Source organism: Sardina pilchardus, chromosome 6 (genome assembly GCF_963854185.1).
Source record: "Sardina pilchardus chromosome 6, fSarPil1.1, whole genome shotgun sequence".
Lineage (NCBI taxonomy): Eukaryota > Metazoa > Chordata > Actinopteri > Clupeiformes > Clupeidae > Sardina > Sardina pilchardus.
The window spans coordinates 34,032,937-34,052,243 of NC_084999.1; the positions used below are offsets into that span (position 1 = coordinate 34,032,937).

Genomic DNA, 19,307 nt, shown 5'->3' on the forward strand with positions numbered 1-19,307 from the left:
TCCCTCAGGTGACACAGCTAAAACGCCTCGGCTTTTCATCGCACCCGACGAGGTGTCGAAAAGCATCGTGTGCGTCCGCACCCAGAGGCTGGTGTTTCGCCCCGCTGTGGCTATCTCCGCCTCGTGTCGGCGCCCCTGTGTGGGTATCGATCGAAGGATTAAGGACAGATACCATCACGTCGCATGTGATGATTCAGCGTGTAGACAAGCGGCTGGAACGGGTCCAAAGCAAACGCCCGTGTCCTGGGACGGCTGCTGAGCCGGAGACGGTGTGGCTGTGTGTCCCGCCGTGTCTGGCAGCGGAAGAAGAGCCACGGCTCTGGGAGAGGGAGAAGCAGGACGGTTTGTCCCCCCTCAGAGCCACCTGGCCGCTGTCACATTCTCCTGCCAAATATGGAGAAAGAGCCCAGGTTGGAATGCAAACCCATCATTCTGGTGCCTTTGGTGAAATACAGATGGTCTAGCTAGCAGAAGAATGTTTGAAACTGAAATGAAGGGACACGGAGGTATGAGAAACCAAAATAAAGCTAAAGTAGGAGCTCCAGTATCTCAAGACTGCATCTCATGTCCCACTCCCTCCTCTCTCCCTCACTGTTGTCTCTGGCGCACACCTGCACGCTTCGCTCTCCCTCTCTGGGCTTCTCCAGCAGCGCTGTCTGGAACACCTCTGCTTGACACTGTTTGTGCTGCGCAAGTTTGCTGGAGGTGAGGCCCGTCACGACTGTTTGAAAAAGGATGGGACAATGTTTCCGTTGGTGGGAACAGAAGATTGGATGGTTCCAAGTGTGTGTGTGTGTGAGTGTGTGTGTGTGTGTGTGTGTGTGAGAGAGAGAGTCTGAGTGAGTGTGAGCATGTACGGGACGCTGACCCTAGAGTTGTGTCACATACATCAAAGGCACAATGGCCGTGCACTAGCTCAGAATGACTGGCCTGTCTTGAGTGCAGTGTGTGTAAGGGAGATCAGTCCAAGGGCAGGCACATGGAATGAATGGCTCTGTTTCTTCTCACTGCAGCACATCCTCCTGGCTTTTAAATTCATCCTGGCCTTCGTGATCCCAGACGTCCCCAAGCAGATCCAGATCAAGCTGGCCCGCCTGGAGTTTGAGTCCCTGGAGGCGCTCAAGAAAAAAGTGAGTTCACTGAGTGTGTGTGTGTGTGTGTGTGTGTGTGTGTGTGTGTGTGTGTGTGTGTGTGTCTGAGAGAGAGATTGTAGACACAGCATTAATTATACAAGTGTATTTGTGTGCTCACACAAAGATATACAGCAGAATCAAACAGTGTGGGGTTTGTACCTAAATGAGCCGTAGACTTGCTTGGGCAAACAGTGGCTGACTGATGGGGCTCCACTCTACTCTATTCTGCACTAATCAGCTCCAGACAGTGAACCACTCCACCTAATCACTGATGGAGATGGAGATCTGTGTGGGCGCAGGCCTCCAACGCATTGTGTTTAAATGTATGGATGTATGTATGTTTGTGTATCTATGTACAGTATGTATGTATGTATGTATGTATGTATGTTTGTGCATCTACTGTATATATGCGTGTATGTTTGTGCATCTATATATGCGTGTATGTTTCTGTTGTAGAGAGAAAGCCAGAGTGCCTGTCCATGCATATGAGTATGCTAATGAGGTTTGGCTAGTCAGGCAGATGTTTATGACCTGGCAAAATGCTAAGAAGTAGGTCACAGTCTCTCTCTCTCCCTCTCTCTCTCTCTCTCTCTCTCTCTCTCTCTTCCTCTCTCTTTCTTCCCCTCTCTCTTATATACACCCAACAGCAGCACAGGACCTCATTTACACTGAAAGGCTATGAAAGCCACTCAAATTTATGAGCGGAAAGCACGCGTTCTGCATGCCACTCAATGGGAAAGGGAAATTTATTTCCACAGTGGGCTTAGCGGGATCCTTAATCTTCGGCCAGCAACAGCCTTGCATTTGTCAGTGTTTGGAGTAGGGCGCGATGTGGCTGGGGACATTAATAGATATTAATATGAATCATCTGAATCGCAGCCAGTCTGACAGCCTTTTATCGGATTAAAGACGGAGCCAGAGTGCTCAAGTAATTAGCACGGCTATTATTTCATGCACACAGAGTCCTGAGTGAGACGTCTCTAATCAATAGAGGCTAGCCCACTCCTTTCCCCAGGTAACTTTAACCGCATTGATTCTTGTTTTCTTGTCGTTTTCTGTTGTTGAGCAGATGCGACCTCATTACCACCGGTAAGTCTGATGCCCCAGTTGTTGCATTGTGTGTGACGGCTTGCTGTGTAAGCACCTGGGTGTCTTCAGAGGGAGGCCTGATGACTAGTGTGTGATGGTCCTCAGGGGTACTTGTGCTTGTTTTGGTTTGTGGCACTATAGATAAGAACGTTTTAACATGAATGTGTTAGCAGATTCTTGGATTGGGGTGCATTGGATGGTTTCAATTTGTGTGATTGAGAAAGGAGGAGTTGGAGTTTCCGCTTGCCTAAGTAACATTTGAAATGGTTTGGAAGCCATTGTAACAATGCATGTGGTAACAGCAACAACAACAACTCCAAAAGCAAATCCACAGGAGCACTAATGGGCTAGATGACACAGCCATTCATCCCTATGCTGCCTACCACCAGAGAAGCAGGCGGATCATTACTGCTCTGTCTGGATACCTTCAGGTTGTGTTTGATGTCTGCCAGTGCAGCATGCAACCAGAGAACTGCACCCAACGCTGGAGGGCTCCAGTTGTGGAGCTGCGCGGTGATTGGGCGCATGTTTGGGTAGAGTCTGGGATTTTTCTTAGCCAAGCTTTTCTCCACCTCCATTAACATTGTCCAATGAGCTGGACTGTGGGCTGTTGCAGGACTCATTGATTAAGTATCAGCATGATGAAGCAGGCTGTGCTAACAGGCCAAAGTCCTCTGGCCTCCTCTGGAGCATCACAAAACAGACCGGACACCGGCTGTGGCCTCGGCCAGCACTGCGGCTGCATCTGCGGCCCCCTCTCTCTGGACACAGCTTCCGTCCGGCCCACAGGCAGGTGATGGCCTCAGCAGACGCTTGTCTCCGCACTGCTGCACAAAGAGCATGTGACACACCCCAGGATACCCAGAGAAACAGGAGACGGGCCTTTCAGCGGGAGACGGTGTAAGATGGACCGGTGAACTGGCCAACGAGCGAAAGAAGAAGATCTTCCTGTCACCAGCCCGCTTCCGCATCTGACCCCATCAATCGCGCCGCCAGCTGACTGTGACGGATTTTTTCCACGGGTTCAGCAGTAACCGCAGCAAGGTGCTCTGGGAGGGGGGGGGGAGACGAGCCTCCCGTTTGGGCTCGGCCTAAAATAGCTGCTGGCCCGATGGAAACCCCCCGTTAGCAGCCAGCACTGGCAGCCAACCAGCGGCACACAGAGGTGACCCGGTGACGGGGAAAGGTCACCCTGGCAGCTCAGGAGAGGATGGCAGAGACACCTCTGGAGGATCCCTCAGCAGCCATGGCCCCAAGAGGAGGTGAAGCCTGAGGAATTGCTTCAAAGCTTTTCTTTTTTATTCAGAAATGTCACCTTGTGTCCTCTGTATTGGTATGCGGATCACTCTGGTGTACAGTGTGTTAATAACCACAAGGATATGTGCCACGAGTTTAAGGCCAACGAGTTATGTAATATCACGTTTACCTTTGCTGGTTTGGAACGCAGTTTGTTCTACTTGAATGGCTCCATGGTGTGTGTGCCAACCGAGACGCCATTCATTCTGTTCAACCTGCTGACTCCAGCATACACTTGCGTGCAAACAGACTTGTGCGGTAGAGCTACTGGTGTTCCCATGCTAAACAAGATGGCGGTGCTGAGACACAGCAGAGGAGCCCGTGGAAAAGCTGTTGATATCCACTAGTTCCACGCATCAGCAGGAGGCCGGGGACAAGGCCTCTATCAGCATCTGCAGCAGGGATTACCTCCCAGCCCACAGAGCTCCACAGCTCCAGCCACTCACTCCATCAGGCCATACGGGTTCTTTCCTCTCTGCTGCCAGTATCCTTCCTCAAGGCGTGACCATGCTGGTAGTAGCCTGTTACTTGCTGTTCCACAAAGTCATGCCATTCTCAGGGTACAGGACGCCACATGGATGCATTCTAAGAACAACATATACACAGAACTCATTGTGTTGTTTATTATAAATAAAACATGTTAAGTTTATTTAACATCTCCATGCATCCATACACAAAGGACAGGGAACAGGCAGTACTCAAGTGTGCCCATTGGTGGAAAAACTGCTTAAGAAGAGCTGCAACATCAAATACCTACTGTAACAGACATGAGGCACACAGCTTTTTCCACACTTCTGTGAGAAGTGCTAAATGTAGCCAAATGGTGGGAAATTCTCTTGGTCAGAACATGGTTCCTTCTTCTGGCCATAGAATGGGCAGAAGGACAAGTGAGTCATGGAGGATTGTTGTCAGAGTCGAACGTTAGTGGCCAGTGTGAGGTTTAGATGGCCCTCACTGACCTCCACGTTTGTCATGCTGCCAAAGCACGAGTGACTACAGTACCATCATAAATTAAACATTTCAGTGGCTTTCATCGCCGTTTGGAATGTGCTCCCCATGACTGTGTAAAGGTAACTGTACATACGGTCAACCTATGATCAAGATCAGCCTTGAGCTGCTGTCTGTGTTTTCACAAGCAGCCTGTAGGAGTTGGGCTCCAGATGCTCCAGGAAGGCTCCTGTCCCATATGGCTCTGTACAATGAGACGCTTGTTGTGGTAGACGGATAATGTGGGCGCCTCGGCGAGGGCTTCTTCCTTTGGGTTGTGCAGAGAGACTCTTGCTTGAGTGCTTTCATCTGGGCTTGTGAGGTCTCATCATGAGTCATGCTGGTGGCCTAGTTGCAGTCCTCACCATGTCAAAGGCTTTGACTGTGTACTGTATATGGTTTGTCCCTAGACCTTAAGGACAGCTCAGTCTGCAGTCACAGTCAGCAGTGGCTGGTTTTAAACCCAGCATTCAGAAATAGGTGACACCATTTCACCCTTTCAGATGGTCTTGAAGTTCATGGTTATGCTCAACATAGATAGGCAACATGACAAGCTAGTGTACTAAATATCTGATAACGGCAGCAACCTAAATCATTTGTAACAATAAAGAAGGACTATTTTGTTAAAGGGCAGAGGCCCATGACCTAATTGCAGTGCAATAATCTAAAATAGAAATTGCTGATTTACCCTAATTGTAGAAATTTCATCTCTCCAGTTGGTTACTTGTCTAGGTAAATAGAGTGAATTTGTCTCCAATTCACCAAATGCTTCCTGCTTGGCCATCTCGGATTTACCTGGATTTTTTTTGTACGGCAGTCGTTCACGACTGTATTACTCATCTCATTACCTGGCTGGTTTATTCCATTGCATGTTCACACAACTCTGTGATAAAAATTCAGTTACTATTTTTTTAAATGACTTACATTGCACATATGACTCTTTATCATAGATCTTTTTATTATATGGTAATATAATAAAAAAAAGATAAGTAATATTATATTATAAGGCAAAAACATTTCTAGCAATGTGATTAATTCACAAAGAGCAACCCTTAAATTGTGTATACTAACAGCTTGACCTATAATAGCTATCCATAGTGTGTGTGTGTGTGCGTGCGTGCGTGCATGTGTGTGTGTGTGCGTGCGTGTGTCGCACAGACATACGGGTAAGCTGTGATGACAAGCTCATGTTCCCTCTGTTGAGGGTTTCTGCCCTGTGAAAGGCTCAGGAGAAGATGCCTGTCAGCAGAATTCCCCCTATCGATCCCACTACTGCATTACAAAGTGAATTGCACGTAACACTTTTCCACAGAGAATGTAATCTGCCTGTCTTTGCTGCAGGCATGGGAATGAATTGATTAACTCAGGCTTCTGGGCTATCAGACGGATGTAGTGAAATGAAGGAAAAACAACTTACTTGTAATATTTTCTATTTTAATGCTACATTCCTGAAAATCTGTGGGTTACATGATCTAACTGGTCCTAGTTTAGGATGAATTGTAATTGTAATCTTCATTGATGTCTACTTTATTTAGAGTCAAGTGTGATCTTGCTAATAATAGTGGTGGATGCCTCAGCTGGAGGAGCTGATGTTGGCATGCCTGTGTTGGTTTTTGTGACTCATGTAGACAGAGCTTATTCGGAGTCACTAATACAAAACCCTTGCAGCCACACACTCACACATTGAGCCCTTCTTCTCCTCAGCAGGGTGGACTTTAAAGGTTACAATTCAAACCTGTGACTATTTTCATCTGCAGTCGGTTTAAAAAACTGCTGTTATGTCACAGAAAGAGCTTATCTGTGTAGAGATAATGTCTTCGTTGTTTTGATGTTGTTCTTTTATCTTTCCAGAAAATCTTGGAGACCTCTGGAATCCCCAACATACACTGACAGTGAGGAGAAAAGAGATCGCCAACACAGACACTGAAGCCGAAGCCCTTCCTTGAAATATTAGACAACAGTGGAAGGTGTTTACAATACATAATGGACAGAATGCACTCCTTGGCCGAACATGCTGTTCTGCACTGGCTTGTCACAGCTTCTGACTGTTATTGAACCTTGCTATAACCCAGAGGCCTTCACCTTCTGCAGAAATTTGTTTTGTTGTGAGATTAGTTATCCAGTTTGTTGAACTGCACAGCTCAAGCACCATGGATGAGGTGGAGCATCTTTTTCTTTTTGGGCTGCAAGTTCCAGGGACAGCTCCTATTATGGCTATGTAGTGTCCTTAAGCCACAGGGTTTGAATGGTTCACAAGACTAGCTGCATTAATGCACCATCTTGTTCTTTTCTAAATATGGATACCATCAAATTAGTCCTTCAAAAACAATGAATAACCCTTTATCTCCCTCTCCAGCCGTCATGGTCATTTTTGCTGTGGGTTTGAAATCTCCACATCAGAAGCAGTCCTCTAAATATAGGCCTTTGGAGACCAAAAAAAAATCCAATGCATAAGCCAATACCTCAGGAACACTGACACATCATCACTTCTGTAGGCCTGCACGGGAATGGCTTCACCATTACCCTAAAAAGCATTACATATTAACAGCTTCTTATTCTCCTACTGACAACACAAAATGTATCAATATTTAAATGGTTTGTGGTTGATTGAGCAATACTATTGTTGCACTCTGACAAGAAATGACTTAATCATTTATTTATTTTTAGAGATACTCAAATGTCATGCAATGCCTTTAAATGTCACCATATCAAGTGCTCCAGTATTATGGCCCTCGTGCATCGCGTTGGATATCACATTCTACACAGAACTCGATGCAGAGTTACAGTATACGTGCTCTTCCTTCCTGGGAATAAATGTATAAGAGGCAATAAATGTGTCCGTGCTCTGAGACCATCTATGGACTAGAATGCTTATTGAGTGAGCGGAGGGGCCCGGGGCTGGACACACACATACTGGAGCTTCTCTCCCATCAGCAGCACTCTGGCCAGACTCACACAGGTCTGTTGGGACACTAAAAGGGAAATGGCTGAGCTGCATGGAGATGCAGGACTCCTCCACAGTGGCCCCTCTATCGCTGTGTGTGTGGCTGAGAGTGTGCCAGGCTGATGAGGGGTGGGGGTGGTGGTGGGGAGGGTCTGGCTGGGGAGAGGTGCTGGGTTACTTGAGCTCCCAGCCAGAACAAGCTGGATGTAAATCACTACAGAGTAGCTGTCATCACGGGATGGGTTAACGGCTCCTTGAAAAGCTCACCTTCAACCTTTAGCACCATTCCTTCTCAAAAGTTCAGTTCTCTCCACTTCCAAGCAACCATTTGTAGAGCCATGTAACCTTGTATTACTGAGCTGATAAAATCTCTCCTTAGGAATACTGTAGATAGTGTAGTCACATTTTTGTTGTCAAAGAGTACAGAAGACAAAACCAAAACACAGGTTGAGGACATTTTCCACAACATTTAATTTTGGACATTACCATAGCTATATGTAACCTCTGAGGACAAAGTTTCAACATTTGAACATTTAGTTATTTTTGCTTTTTCAATTTGTATTCATTTATTCTAGTACATGTTTTGGTCCAGTAACATTTTAGTGGTGTTTTTTTTTTTTATTCTTCTTTAAAAAAAAAAAAAAAAAAAAATCTTCCTCGATGTACGTGGATCAATAATGTTCAACTAACAACACATGCACATCATTCACCTGGTTATATCAGGGCAGGACAGGCTCAGAGACTGACATGGGTACAGCAATGAGGTTTTCCTTTTTTTCTTCTTTTTTTTTTCTCCTTTGACACCTCGGTTTCATCAGACACTCATAACTAATAAGGCTATATTACAGCTAGGAACCAAAATGGCCAACACTTAAGATCTAAATACAGAGCACCATATATACACCTATATTTACAGACCTTTCAGTTCAGAAGAAAACAAAAAATACTCAAGATGATCATTTTCTGTTACAGTCAAGACAGCCATCCCAAGGCTGTACATGTTGGAAATATAAAAACAAAAGAAGTTTATTTACATATAGCTGCAACTCATAGCTTATTGCCAATGCCCTTAAAATAGATTTCAGGATTTTGCCCCACCCACTAGATTGCTCTTGTTCTTTAGCCTGGCTTGTTTAAAGTGTCATCTCTCCGTGAGGAGGTCACTCCCCTCTCTGGCTGAGTGAGCGAGGCCTTAGGCCCCCGGGTACCCCCAGTCCAGCCTTCTCCTGCAACCCAGGTCCCACTTTCACAAAGCATTTTAAAACAGCAGTCCTTTCCAAAAATAAAACTTCTGAAAAACATATGTACACACACATACACGCATACACACTCGCACACGCGTACACACACACACACACACACACACACACACACACACACATCCACACCCCTCCCATTTACACCCCCTCACTACTCTGTGTGAGCACTCGTGGACAGTAACTAAAAAGAAAGAGTCATGGGACAAAGCAAACACTTGGGAGAGTATAGACACGAGTTGAGACACACACACACACACACCAAACTACAGAGAGGCCGCAGTGCTCACAAGGCTGCTGCACACTCCACCCTGTTTATGTTTTCTGTCTGGACCACTGTACATGGGGCATCTGAACTAGACCTGAAGTCAGGGGCAGAAGAGACGGACAGACGGGAGTGGTCAAGGCATCCATCTCTGGCCGTATGGCCCTCATGGGGCCCCTGTGCCGCGCTGCCAGAGGAGCAGGGACAACACACACCCAGAGGCTGTGGCGCCACCCCATGTGGACGTGTACAAAGTTAGGAAACAAATGGCCATTATCTGTGTGGGCAGTGATGAAAGATATGTTTGGATCCTTCAAAGACACCATCATTCAATCTCTTGTTCAGTAGTATAGCACGTATAGATTGACCAAATAGACCACAGGAAGGTCTGATGATGCTCTGATGTATATTGGAAATTGGACTAGACATTCTCTTAAAATCAGAATTGATTTAAAAGATCAGAACTCTTCCATTCTAAAACTTTTTTTTTTTTGAGCACTGTCTAGTAAAATAATCGATTAATCAATACAGGTGAGCGTCCAATTAAAAACATCTTTAATTTAAAAGATTAAAAATAAAAGGGTGAACAAAACAGATTGTCTATGACTAAAAGCACTTTTCAAATATCAGATTAACCCCCAATGAATTTAAAGAAATTCATTTAAATATAGAAATAATATAATCTCAATGGAACCACACGTGTTCCATATTGGTCGTCTGTTTAAGACTTTGCAGAGCTGTACACCGTTAGAAGGGAAACAGAGGAAAAGGGATTCAGTCAAGGCCTCTCTATGGTCAATATTGCTCCTCAACTACTGTAGCTTTATGTTTGAAATCGGAAATTTACATTCTGTAGTTTACAATCCATGTTAACGCATATTTAGGATTTGAATAAATTCGATGTTAGAAGAGTCCGTAATATAAGTGCTTGCCCAATTAGCTATCCTGTGCTATTCGGTCAGGTGTTTGGTCTTTTTAACACATTCTCCAACTTACCTTTATTCTAAAATGAATATTTTACACAAGTTTGACTCAACACTATTCAATCCCTTGGAATCTTTTTTTTTATAAGCGCTTTTCATTTTAGTGGAACCAAAAGGCAAAACAAACAGAAAAACAAAACAAAACAAAAAAAACTAATAACAAAACAAAAAATGAAAACCAACATAAAGCTAGCAGCATGCACCTCAAAAACAGGTGCCAGTCAGGAAACAAAGAGAAACCCAATAAATAATGTCAGAATGATTAAGACGACAGAGAAGGCAGGTAGGGCAGGTGGAGGGGGGTTTGTCTCGAGATGTTGAGGAGTTTCCCTCAGACCCCAGAGGAGTGCTGAGGGGGGAGGGGGGAGGGGGGGTTGCTATGCTATAGATGCGGCGCGGGGGGGGGGGGCGAGAGGAGAGGGGGTGCTGGCGGAGGGAGCCGCCCTCAGATGACCTGGCAGCAGCTGGCCGGGGCGGAGGTGCACAGCAGCCCGTCTCTGGGGCTCCGCTGGATGTTCACAGAGATGGTCTTTTCACACAGAGGTAGCTGCAGCACATTGTTCTTCAGGTTCAGCTTGTTCTCCTTGGCCAGGCCCAGTTCGGTGAGCACCGACGCCATTTGGCCGGCGTGCGTCTCTGGCCCGGGGACCCCCAGGCCCGTGCTGGACAGGCCCACCTGGTCCAAGCTGCCGGTGGAGGAGCTGATGCACATCTTCCAGGAGGACTTCTCCTGCACCTTGATGCTGGACAGGCTCTGGGGGTCGATGATGAAGCGTCCGCCGGGGCCGCGCTGCTGGAACTGCGAGCTCAGACACAAGCTCATGAGCTTCAGGCTCTCCACCAGCTCCCCGCCGCTGCGCGTCGACGCTTTGCGCGACGACCCCGACGAGCGGTTGACGCTGCCGCTGGAGCAGCTGGAGGGGCTGCCTTGTCCCTTGGTGCCGCCCCCACCACCACCGCCGCCGCCGCCACCACTACCTCCGCTGCCCCCGCCACCTCCGCCACCTCCACCCCCGCCTGGGGGGCTGCCTCGGTCCGGTCCCGAGTTGCCCTCCCCCGGGGGCTTGCTCTGGCCTCCGCTGCTGCCGCCGCCGCCGTTTCCCCCGGAGTTCCCGGGCGGTCCCTCGCTGCTGTCCCGGCGGTTCCAGCTGTAGGTGAAGCCCGTGTCCTTGTCCAGGCGGCGGCGGTGGCTCTCCGAGTCGTCGTCGCTGGTCTCGGAGCTGGAGCAGCTGGAGCCGCGGCCCTGGCTCTTGCGGCGGTGGTAGCGCTTCTGCGCCGTGCCCGGCGACGCCGCCGCCGTCATGTTCATCTTCAGCCGGCTCAGCTTGGGCGGCAGGCTCTCGTCCATGTCGAAGTCGTCGTCTGACTCGCCCTCCTCCTCGAAGATCTGGTTGAGGACCGGCGCGCTCTTGCGCGACGTCAGCCGGTTGGTGATGGACGAGGGCTTGCGGCGGAGCACCACCTGGGCGGACAGCGGCGAGGGGTCCTGCTCGTCTTCCTCCTCCTCGTCCTCCTCCACCCGGAAGAGGCAGGTCCGTTGCTTGGCGGCGGTGGAGGCCGGACAGGCCAGCAGGCCGCCCGGGACCAGGGGGTTGGACATGCCGGACGAGCCCTGGGCGGAGGAGGAGCCGCTGCTGCCCGAGGCCTCGCTGGCGCTGCTGCTGCTGCTGGGCTCCTCGCGGCGGCCCAGGTCCAGCAGGCCCTTGCTGCGGTGGCCATTCAGCAGGTTCTCAGCGCTGCGCGCCGGAGACTGAGGCCCGCCCGCGTGGGAGATGGAGGACGACGCCAGGCTGTCCTCGATGTCCTGGTGCATGTCGATCTTAGTCGGCCACGACTGCCTGTAGACAAACAACAATGAACCAGAAGGTGACATTAGCATAAACATTTAAGGCTACAAACTGCAATCCACAAAGCACTTTGTAGCCTACAGTCATCAAGTCAAACAAGAGTCTTGCCATCAAACTCTGCCTGCAACAACACATTCCTTTGATCATCGTTTGGATGATGTGAAAAAGCAGCCGATGGCTGTGAGGGTAAAGGAAGCAGCTCTCTGAGACAGAGGGCACTGTGTGAATCTGAACAGTGCCAAGGTAGCATTTTAACGTAATAGCAGGTATGTGTGAGCATCAACTGGACAGGCTAGCAAGCATTTGCTGATTGAAGACTTGTGAGAGTAAACAAAGGAACCGAGTTCTGCAACATTATTCATCATGAATTCTATTCTTAGACCTGCATTTGTCTCAGCAGTTAACTTCTGTTTGACAAATTGTCTCGTACCTTGCAAAATGTACACGATTGATACAACAGAGGCAATCCAAAAACACAGGGAATAGCTGCATTGTTCTCTGATCTTCCTGAGAGGAGCATGGTACGCTCTGCCTCAGTGTTGGCCACTCCCACTCATGTGAGCTCCCAGCCCTTGAGGGGCGTGGCCGTCAGACAGGGTGAGGCAGTGAGCGCTCCTCTGGCCAGAGCTGACTGGGAGACCCCTGTGCTGTGCCCTGGCTAAAAGGGGAATGGCCCAACATGGTTTCTAGGTCACTGCGTGGTGCGTTCAGCAGCGTCCGTAGAGCCCATCCATCACGAGGCGCTGCTGAGGCCACTGGGGCCGGCTGGAGGCTGAGCTGGGTGACCTGCCATACGCTAGACATCACAACTGGACATCACAACTGGACCCCCCTCCTCTAACATCAGGCATTTATAGGACCTGATCTGGGATGACAGAATCTTCTTCACAGAAAAAAGATTTTTTTTTTTCCCTTGACAAGGTTTTTGTTCATTTATTTTCTATACCCCCTCTCCTGCTTCAGCTGATACACCAAATGTTATTCGTTTTCTTGATATCAGGCATCATCAAGCACAACTAATTAACAACTCAGTAAATCAAATGCCATCATCAGTCACTGGCAGTAGGAAAATATGACCGGAGTTTTACTTTCTGGGACCTGCTCACTCAAATCTTATGCGCACAGGTTGGCAACAAAAGGATTGGGCGGTCGTGAGCAGAGTGTATTAGCAACAATGGAGTCTAATGTAATCGAACATTGAGAGTGGAGTGCGCCGCACTCTTGTCACGCCTATGTGGGGAGACCTTTAAGGAGAGGGGTTATGGGAATTGGGAAAGTCCTTGCATCTTCAATATCTCTTTCTAGGACCGCTACAAAGAAATAATTATCGCCTGTTTAATGGTCCTCAGGAGTAGCTTATACAAGGTATTTTCAAACAAATCTCCCATTTTGGTTTACAGCATTTTCAAGTCTCCCTCCAAGGTTTTACTGAATGCATCAGAGGCGTGATGGTTTAAATGTGTTCTATTACAGCACTTGAGAGCACTATTAGAGCACTTGTACAGAAGCATGACTGCACACCACCAACTCAAATAATGGATTGGAATAATGGAATCTCTTCTCACTAGAGACACTGGCAGGCAATTAGGACTGGCCCAATACCACGCCATCAGATCACATCATGTTTGTCATTTTACTGTATGGGTACTCTGGGCTCTTGAGATCAGAACTCACTAATGTATGTGTGTATTGGTTGCAGGTTTCTGTAGACAACTGAGACAATGAAGTATTTAATAAGAAAGCAGCCGTAGCAACACATCCCCCCCTCATTTCACTAGATGCTCTTCCATTTCATTAAAATGTGTATTTACCAGAGATGGAAAAGTCCAGCTTCAGAAAGTAAAAATCCAACCATGATTGGATCTGCTTGTGCATTTAACACAGGTGATCTCACTAATTAGCTTCTCTACCTTGCTGGAGAGTTGTGCTAATTAGAATCAGCTGGTTGAAGTAAATGGTTCTGACGGCTATGTGGCAGGGCTTTTACTTTCTGAAGCTGGACTTTTCCACCTCTGGTATTTACAAGGTTCTTCAATTTGATATAAAAGGTGGTGTCATTTACTAGCAACAGTGCAACCATGATTTGATATTTTGACATGTTGTCCTAAACTTTAACCCGACATGACATCTGCTTTATAAACACAGCATAAATGTTACACAACACACAAAATTCTTTTTTAGTACAAGGCTACGTGTAGTGAAAACTGGGTTACTAGCCAAAGTCTTCCCAGTAAGCGTGACACAGTTACTCCAGTTTCAGGCCATACACGATGCAAAATTATTGTGCACTTTATGTGTACAAAGCACTTGGTGTGCTCAAGTGGCTCTATGCATACAAAGGTGGCCCAGCTGGCAAGCAGTGTGCTACTGACAGGCCTGACACATGAGAGAGAGAGAGAGAGAGAGAGAGAGAGAGAGAGAGAGAGAGACAGACAGAGAGAGAGAGACAGACAGAGAGAGAGTGAGACTCCAGTGTGTACCTGAACTGGGCCTTGATGTTGCTGGGGCTGGAGGAGCGTGGCTGCACCTCCTTCTCCTGCTTCTCCCTCAGGATGCGCTCAGCCAGCAGGAAGTAGGTGGCTGTGATGTGGTTGTATTTATTGGTCTCCAGGGCCCTGGGGGGAGAGAGAGAGAGAGCGCGTTATTGGCCACACTAGTCAGACGGCTGCTCCAAATCCTGACACCCACGCTCCTGCCACGCAGTGTGGATCTCTAAATGATTCAACAGGTACAAACTAGTGGTGATTATGTGTGATGGCCGTGCGCCGTCCCTGCCCAGGTAGCCGGCGAGCGGACAGATGGTCAGCGGGCGCGTTGGCATCCTGCCTCTGGCTCGGCGCCAGAACTGCTGTTGGGAAGCTCACTATTCATTCCCAACATCTCCACTGTTCAATATGCTCATGCAGCGATGCAGTGGGATTTCTACTTGTGTTTCCCTCTCCAAACAGATCAGGAATGGGAACAAGACGGTGATACTCCAGCTCATCAGCGGAGCAGAAATAGGACACCGGCAGGCTATTAGGCAGCCAGCGCTTACTGTATGACTCATCAGCATGCTGCATCATCCTGCACTCTCATCAGAAGAGGGGATCCCCAGTGCTGGGGAGGGCGAGGTGGGGAAGGGCTCTGATAATGTTCATTGCAGGGGGGCCCTCTGCACACACACACACACACACACACACACACGTACACACACACACACGTACACACACGTACACACACACACACGTACACACTAGTCCCATTTCACACTCCATTGAGGACAGAAGCAGCTGTTGTAGGAGGGTGTGGGAGTAGCACTACAAACAGCGTCCACACATGAGTGAGAGACTAATCTCATTTCATCTGAGACCCATCGCTGGCTTGGCCTCGGTGGCTTGTCTCTGCACACCAGCCTGCCATATTCATCTCCCTTAATGAACGCAGCCTGGGTGTGCATTAAAATGAAGGTGTCAGTGCGCTGATGAATGATGGCAGGAAGAGAGGGGGGTAAAAGACCTAGGGCTGATAAATGGGCTCCCTCTCTCTCTCTCTCTGTCTCTCTCTCTCTGTCTCTCTCTCTGTGTCTCTCTCTCTGTGTCTCTGGCCTGCTCAGGCCCAGCACTCTGCACAGGAGAGCAGCAGGAGAGCAGCAGAGAGGCAGGAGGGTGCAGCACCGAGGGGAGCGCATCACACGGCCAAACACACAGACGTGGCGTGAGGAGACGCACAGTCATCCCACACCGTTAGTCATCAGCGTTTTGCGCTAGCGCAGCGTTTCTCAAACTGTGGGGCGCAGAGACTTGCCAGGTGGGGCGCGAGCTGACGTGAAAAAACGGAGATTTCTTTTTGATCTGTAGCCTGTGCCTTTCTTTATTGATAATTACGAGAATGCACCTCCATCTCACAAAACAAACACAAACAAGGTAATCTAGACTCTTGTAGGCCTATCATTGACCAGATGAGAATGTCTGTCCTGGAACCATAGTCCGAAAAAAATGATTGATGTCGGATTTAATTGCAGCGGGAAAAAAAACCCGTTTATGTTCGAGACGAGCGCAGTAAAATTGAAGGATATCTTGGCTATCTGTCCGACGACACAATTGCTGTTCTGCGATCTCGAAGAACAACTGCTTGACAAACGCAAACACTCATGTTTTGCCTTGCAAGTGGACAAGGCCACCACAAAGGTGGTTTAGTTATTGCTTATGTCCGCTTTGTTAACTTGACAGCGGGCGAAGATATTCTATTCTGCGAGTATGCCAAAAGTAGGGCCACTGCAGATGAACTATTCAACATTGATCTCAACAATTAGTCTACCTGGCAGAAGAGGACATCAAATGGGAAAACTGTGAGGGACTTTGCTCGGTTGGGGCACAGACGATAACAGGTAAAAGAAATGCTATCGTCGTGATAAAGAGGGTAGTGCCTGATGCGCAACAGACGGACTGTTTCATTCAGGAAAACGCTCGCGTCAAGGCTTGACCTGAATAAGATTTTGAACGAGGTTGTGAGAGTGTTGAACTTCATTTATAACACAATGGTAGCATATAATTGGCCCTTTTGCTGTATTATTGGAAATCAGCTTTTTTTGAAGCAAGGATTGACACCTTGTCAATGACAAAAAACTGACGTTATTGGTCATTGATTTAGATTTTTATTTTCTCTATTTTTGAACTGATATTTATCTTTAGTAGCCTAACTGTTATTTGTTAGGCCTACTGAGGTATATTTAGCAAGTGACGTTATAAATATGACAATTTTGAGCTTGACCTATACTTTCTATAGAGCGATGATGGACAGGTGGGGCTCGAGAAAGCCCCCTTGATCAAAGTGGGGAATGAAAGAAAAAGTTTGAGAACCACTGCGCTAGCGTTTGCGGCGGGCCGGCTTACTCGACGATGGCCTCGCGGTCGGCGATGTCCCCGAGCACCATGCGCTGGATGATGCCGTTGTGCTCCTCCTCCGACAGGCTCTTGTGGGAGACCAGCGGCGTGCTGTACTTTGTGGCCGGGGACGGGTCCACCCCCTGCAGCCAGGCGTGGCCCTCGATCTCCTCCAGCGACGCCCGCCGCTTTGGGTCCCTCTGGAGCATGCGGTTTATTAGGCTGGAGGACACAGAGACAGAGAATCAGCAACACAAGCACACACATAAACACACACACACACACGCTTTATTTATGTCCACATGAAGAAAATGGTACAGGGACACAAAGATTATGGATGCAGTACAATACATACGCAAACTCATGGACCAGTGGCATGCACCAGGTCTTCACAATATAATTCAAGCACCGTTGTAATTGCCATTGTTAATGTAATATGTGAAGCTGTGATACATTGTCTCTCACACACACGTGTCTCAGCTGACTGTGTAGTAGTTCCCCTAGGTCATGTTTTACAGTGCAAACTCCCATTCGACAGTCAGAAACTTTCAGCACACTACTGTAAATGACTAAATGAAGTGGTGCCTTGCCCTCAGGTGAAATATCCTCCCACACACACAATTTTGAAGAATTCACAAATCGTTAAGAACACTTAGTTGTTAGAACCCCCCCTTTGGATCGTGCCAGCCTCCCCTTGGGAACTAGTACCCTAGTTGCTCCACATTCACAACTCTGGAATAGTAGCTCTCTGAGAGAATTACACCAGGGACTGTGGAGGAGAAGTGAGTGGACTGGAGAGGCGGCGCGCCTGAGGCTGATCCCAGGCCAGTGCTGTGCTGTGCGGTGCAGCAGGGCCATGTGAGCGCAGGCCGGGGTCTCACTGATGTGAGCAGACGCAGACCTGAAGCCGCCGCTGGAGCCCAGCCGAGTTCCGTCAGCACACTCAGCCTTCCTCCACTAGAACTGTGGCAGAGCAGCGCCCGCCGCATCACACACACACACACACACACACACACACACACACACACACACACACACACACACAGTCAGCAGTCACCAGTGTGCACGGTCTCTACAGGCGAACAGTGAAGAGCATCAGCACAAGCCAAGTCCCTGCATCAGCAGCCCTGTGTGCATCCCAGACCCGCAGGAGTGCCCTCATCCACGGGCACGTCAACACGCCGTGACCTTTCAGCATTTGTGCCCGCTGAAGTGCGCTGCCATGGTCCGAGGGCAGCGCATGACGGGCACATGGGCACAAGAGAGGCTACATGCTCCATATGCACGGTCACTGATAAGCCCACGTGCTGGCTCAACACGCTGCCATGACTAGGCAACATTTTAAACAGGACTCTCAGTCCATGATGCACCTAGCAGAGGGAGGGAGGACTTCACTTAAGCCTGGATTTTACTCTGAAGTCGCATCCATTTTTACACATTTAGCCATCAATTATTTATAGCCTACTCTTGGCTGAAGCTCCTATCTTTAGATGTAGTCCATAAAAGAGGCGGTCAGAAATGAATTCATCAAAGGGTAATTTTTAGTCCCCGGATTTGAAAAGGATTTGGCCGTTTCCAACACTTAATAGGCATCATTTTAACCTCACACAAAGACATCAGTGACTAAGGTTGTTTCTATTACACCAAATTGCAAAACAGAGCCAAAACCTGGGAGAAACTACTAAAAAGCTCCCCAATTAATACTAGGAGAACTCGTAAGGTGGGAACTTCCCCCACACAAACACTCTGCACCTCTCGTTAATGTATGCCTCTGAAATCAGGAGCAGAGGCAGCGGTGGCAATGGAGCAGGTGCAAACAGTTCTCAACACACTCCCATCCAAGTGTGAAGAGGCCAGGAAGTGGAATATGTGTGTGGAGGTAACACAACACCAGGGCAGCTCTGCAGCTCTGCTCCACTCTGGCTTCATTCTCAAAGCCCAACTCCCAGGCTTACAACTACCAGAAAGGCAAAAAAACAAACATGAATCATTCGGGAACAAAATAATGGCGCAATTAAGTAAGCCGAGATTAAAGTAGTTTACATGAATCCACCAGCAGGAACAGAACATTATTTTCCCTCTCTAAAAACAGCATCGTAGAGCAGCTCAAAAACAGGACTCGGGAGACTCTGCTCATCAGGCCTTTCAGCAGTGATTCTCATCTGACCACATCTGGATCTTCGGTCTGGACACTCTCAATCTCACAGAAATGGCCGTTTTCCTAAGCGCCAGGCAGAGGAGAAGTGAGCGCCAGTCTTCCCAGTTGCCCCACCCCCTCTCTGTGCTGCTGAGACGAGGGATGTGCCTGCTTCCCCTCCGCTGCTCACTAGAGAAGGACAAAAAACAGCTTCAGCTATATTTATAGAATCCTCCCAGGAATGCTGCGTCCCTCCTGCAGCCCGTGCCAGCTCCTCTCCCGTACAGCAGCACATATGCTCACACAGCCCAGCAAACATGGCCGCACACCTCGCTCCACACAACACACAATCAGATACCCAATTAGAGACGAAAAATCACGTACCAACGAAAAATCAAAAAAAGAGATTTTTCACTGCTTGGTTGGGGTTACCTGGCTAATGCATTCAGCAACAGAAAGAAATACTGGGATGTTGTGTGGCTCGTCAAAGTACATGTTTAGGAAA

At 48.3% G+C, this 19,307-nt stretch overlaps 2 protein-coding genes across 2 annotated transcripts in view; one reads left to right on the forward strand and one right to left on the reverse strand.

Annotated features, from left to right (window-relative positions):
- The window catches only part of ano10a (anoctamin 10a), a 22,032-nt gene extending 14,676 nt beyond the window's left edge, over positions 1 to 7,356 (forward strand). The window contains exons 12-14 of the mRNA XM_062539627.1: positions 1,014 to 1,130; positions 2,203 to 2,222; positions 6,357 to 7,356. Of these exons, the coding sequence (XP_062395611.1) occupies positions 1,014 to 1,130; positions 2,203 to 2,222; positions 6,357 to 6,432 (213 nt within the window). The 3' untranslated portion in view covers positions 6,433 to 7,356. The remainder of the gene's footprint in view (positions 1 to 1,013; positions 1,131 to 2,202; positions 2,223 to 6,356) is intronic.
- Positions 7,357 to 7,901: 545 nt separating this feature from the next.
- The window catches only part of snrka (SNF related kinase a), a 30,457-nt gene continuing 19,051 nt past the window's right edge, over positions 7,902 to 19,307 (reverse strand). Inside the window, exons 4-6 of the mRNA XM_062539626.1 lie at positions 16,675 to 16,887; positions 14,281 to 14,415; positions 7,902 to 11,791 (exon numbers count right to left, since the gene is read on the reverse strand). Coding sequence (XP_062395610.1) covers positions 10,399 to 11,791; positions 14,281 to 14,415; positions 16,675 to 16,887 — 1,741 coding nt within the window. The 3' untranslated portion in view covers positions 7,902 to 10,398. The remainder of the gene's footprint in view (positions 11,792 to 14,280; positions 14,416 to 16,674; positions 16,888 to 19,307) is intronic.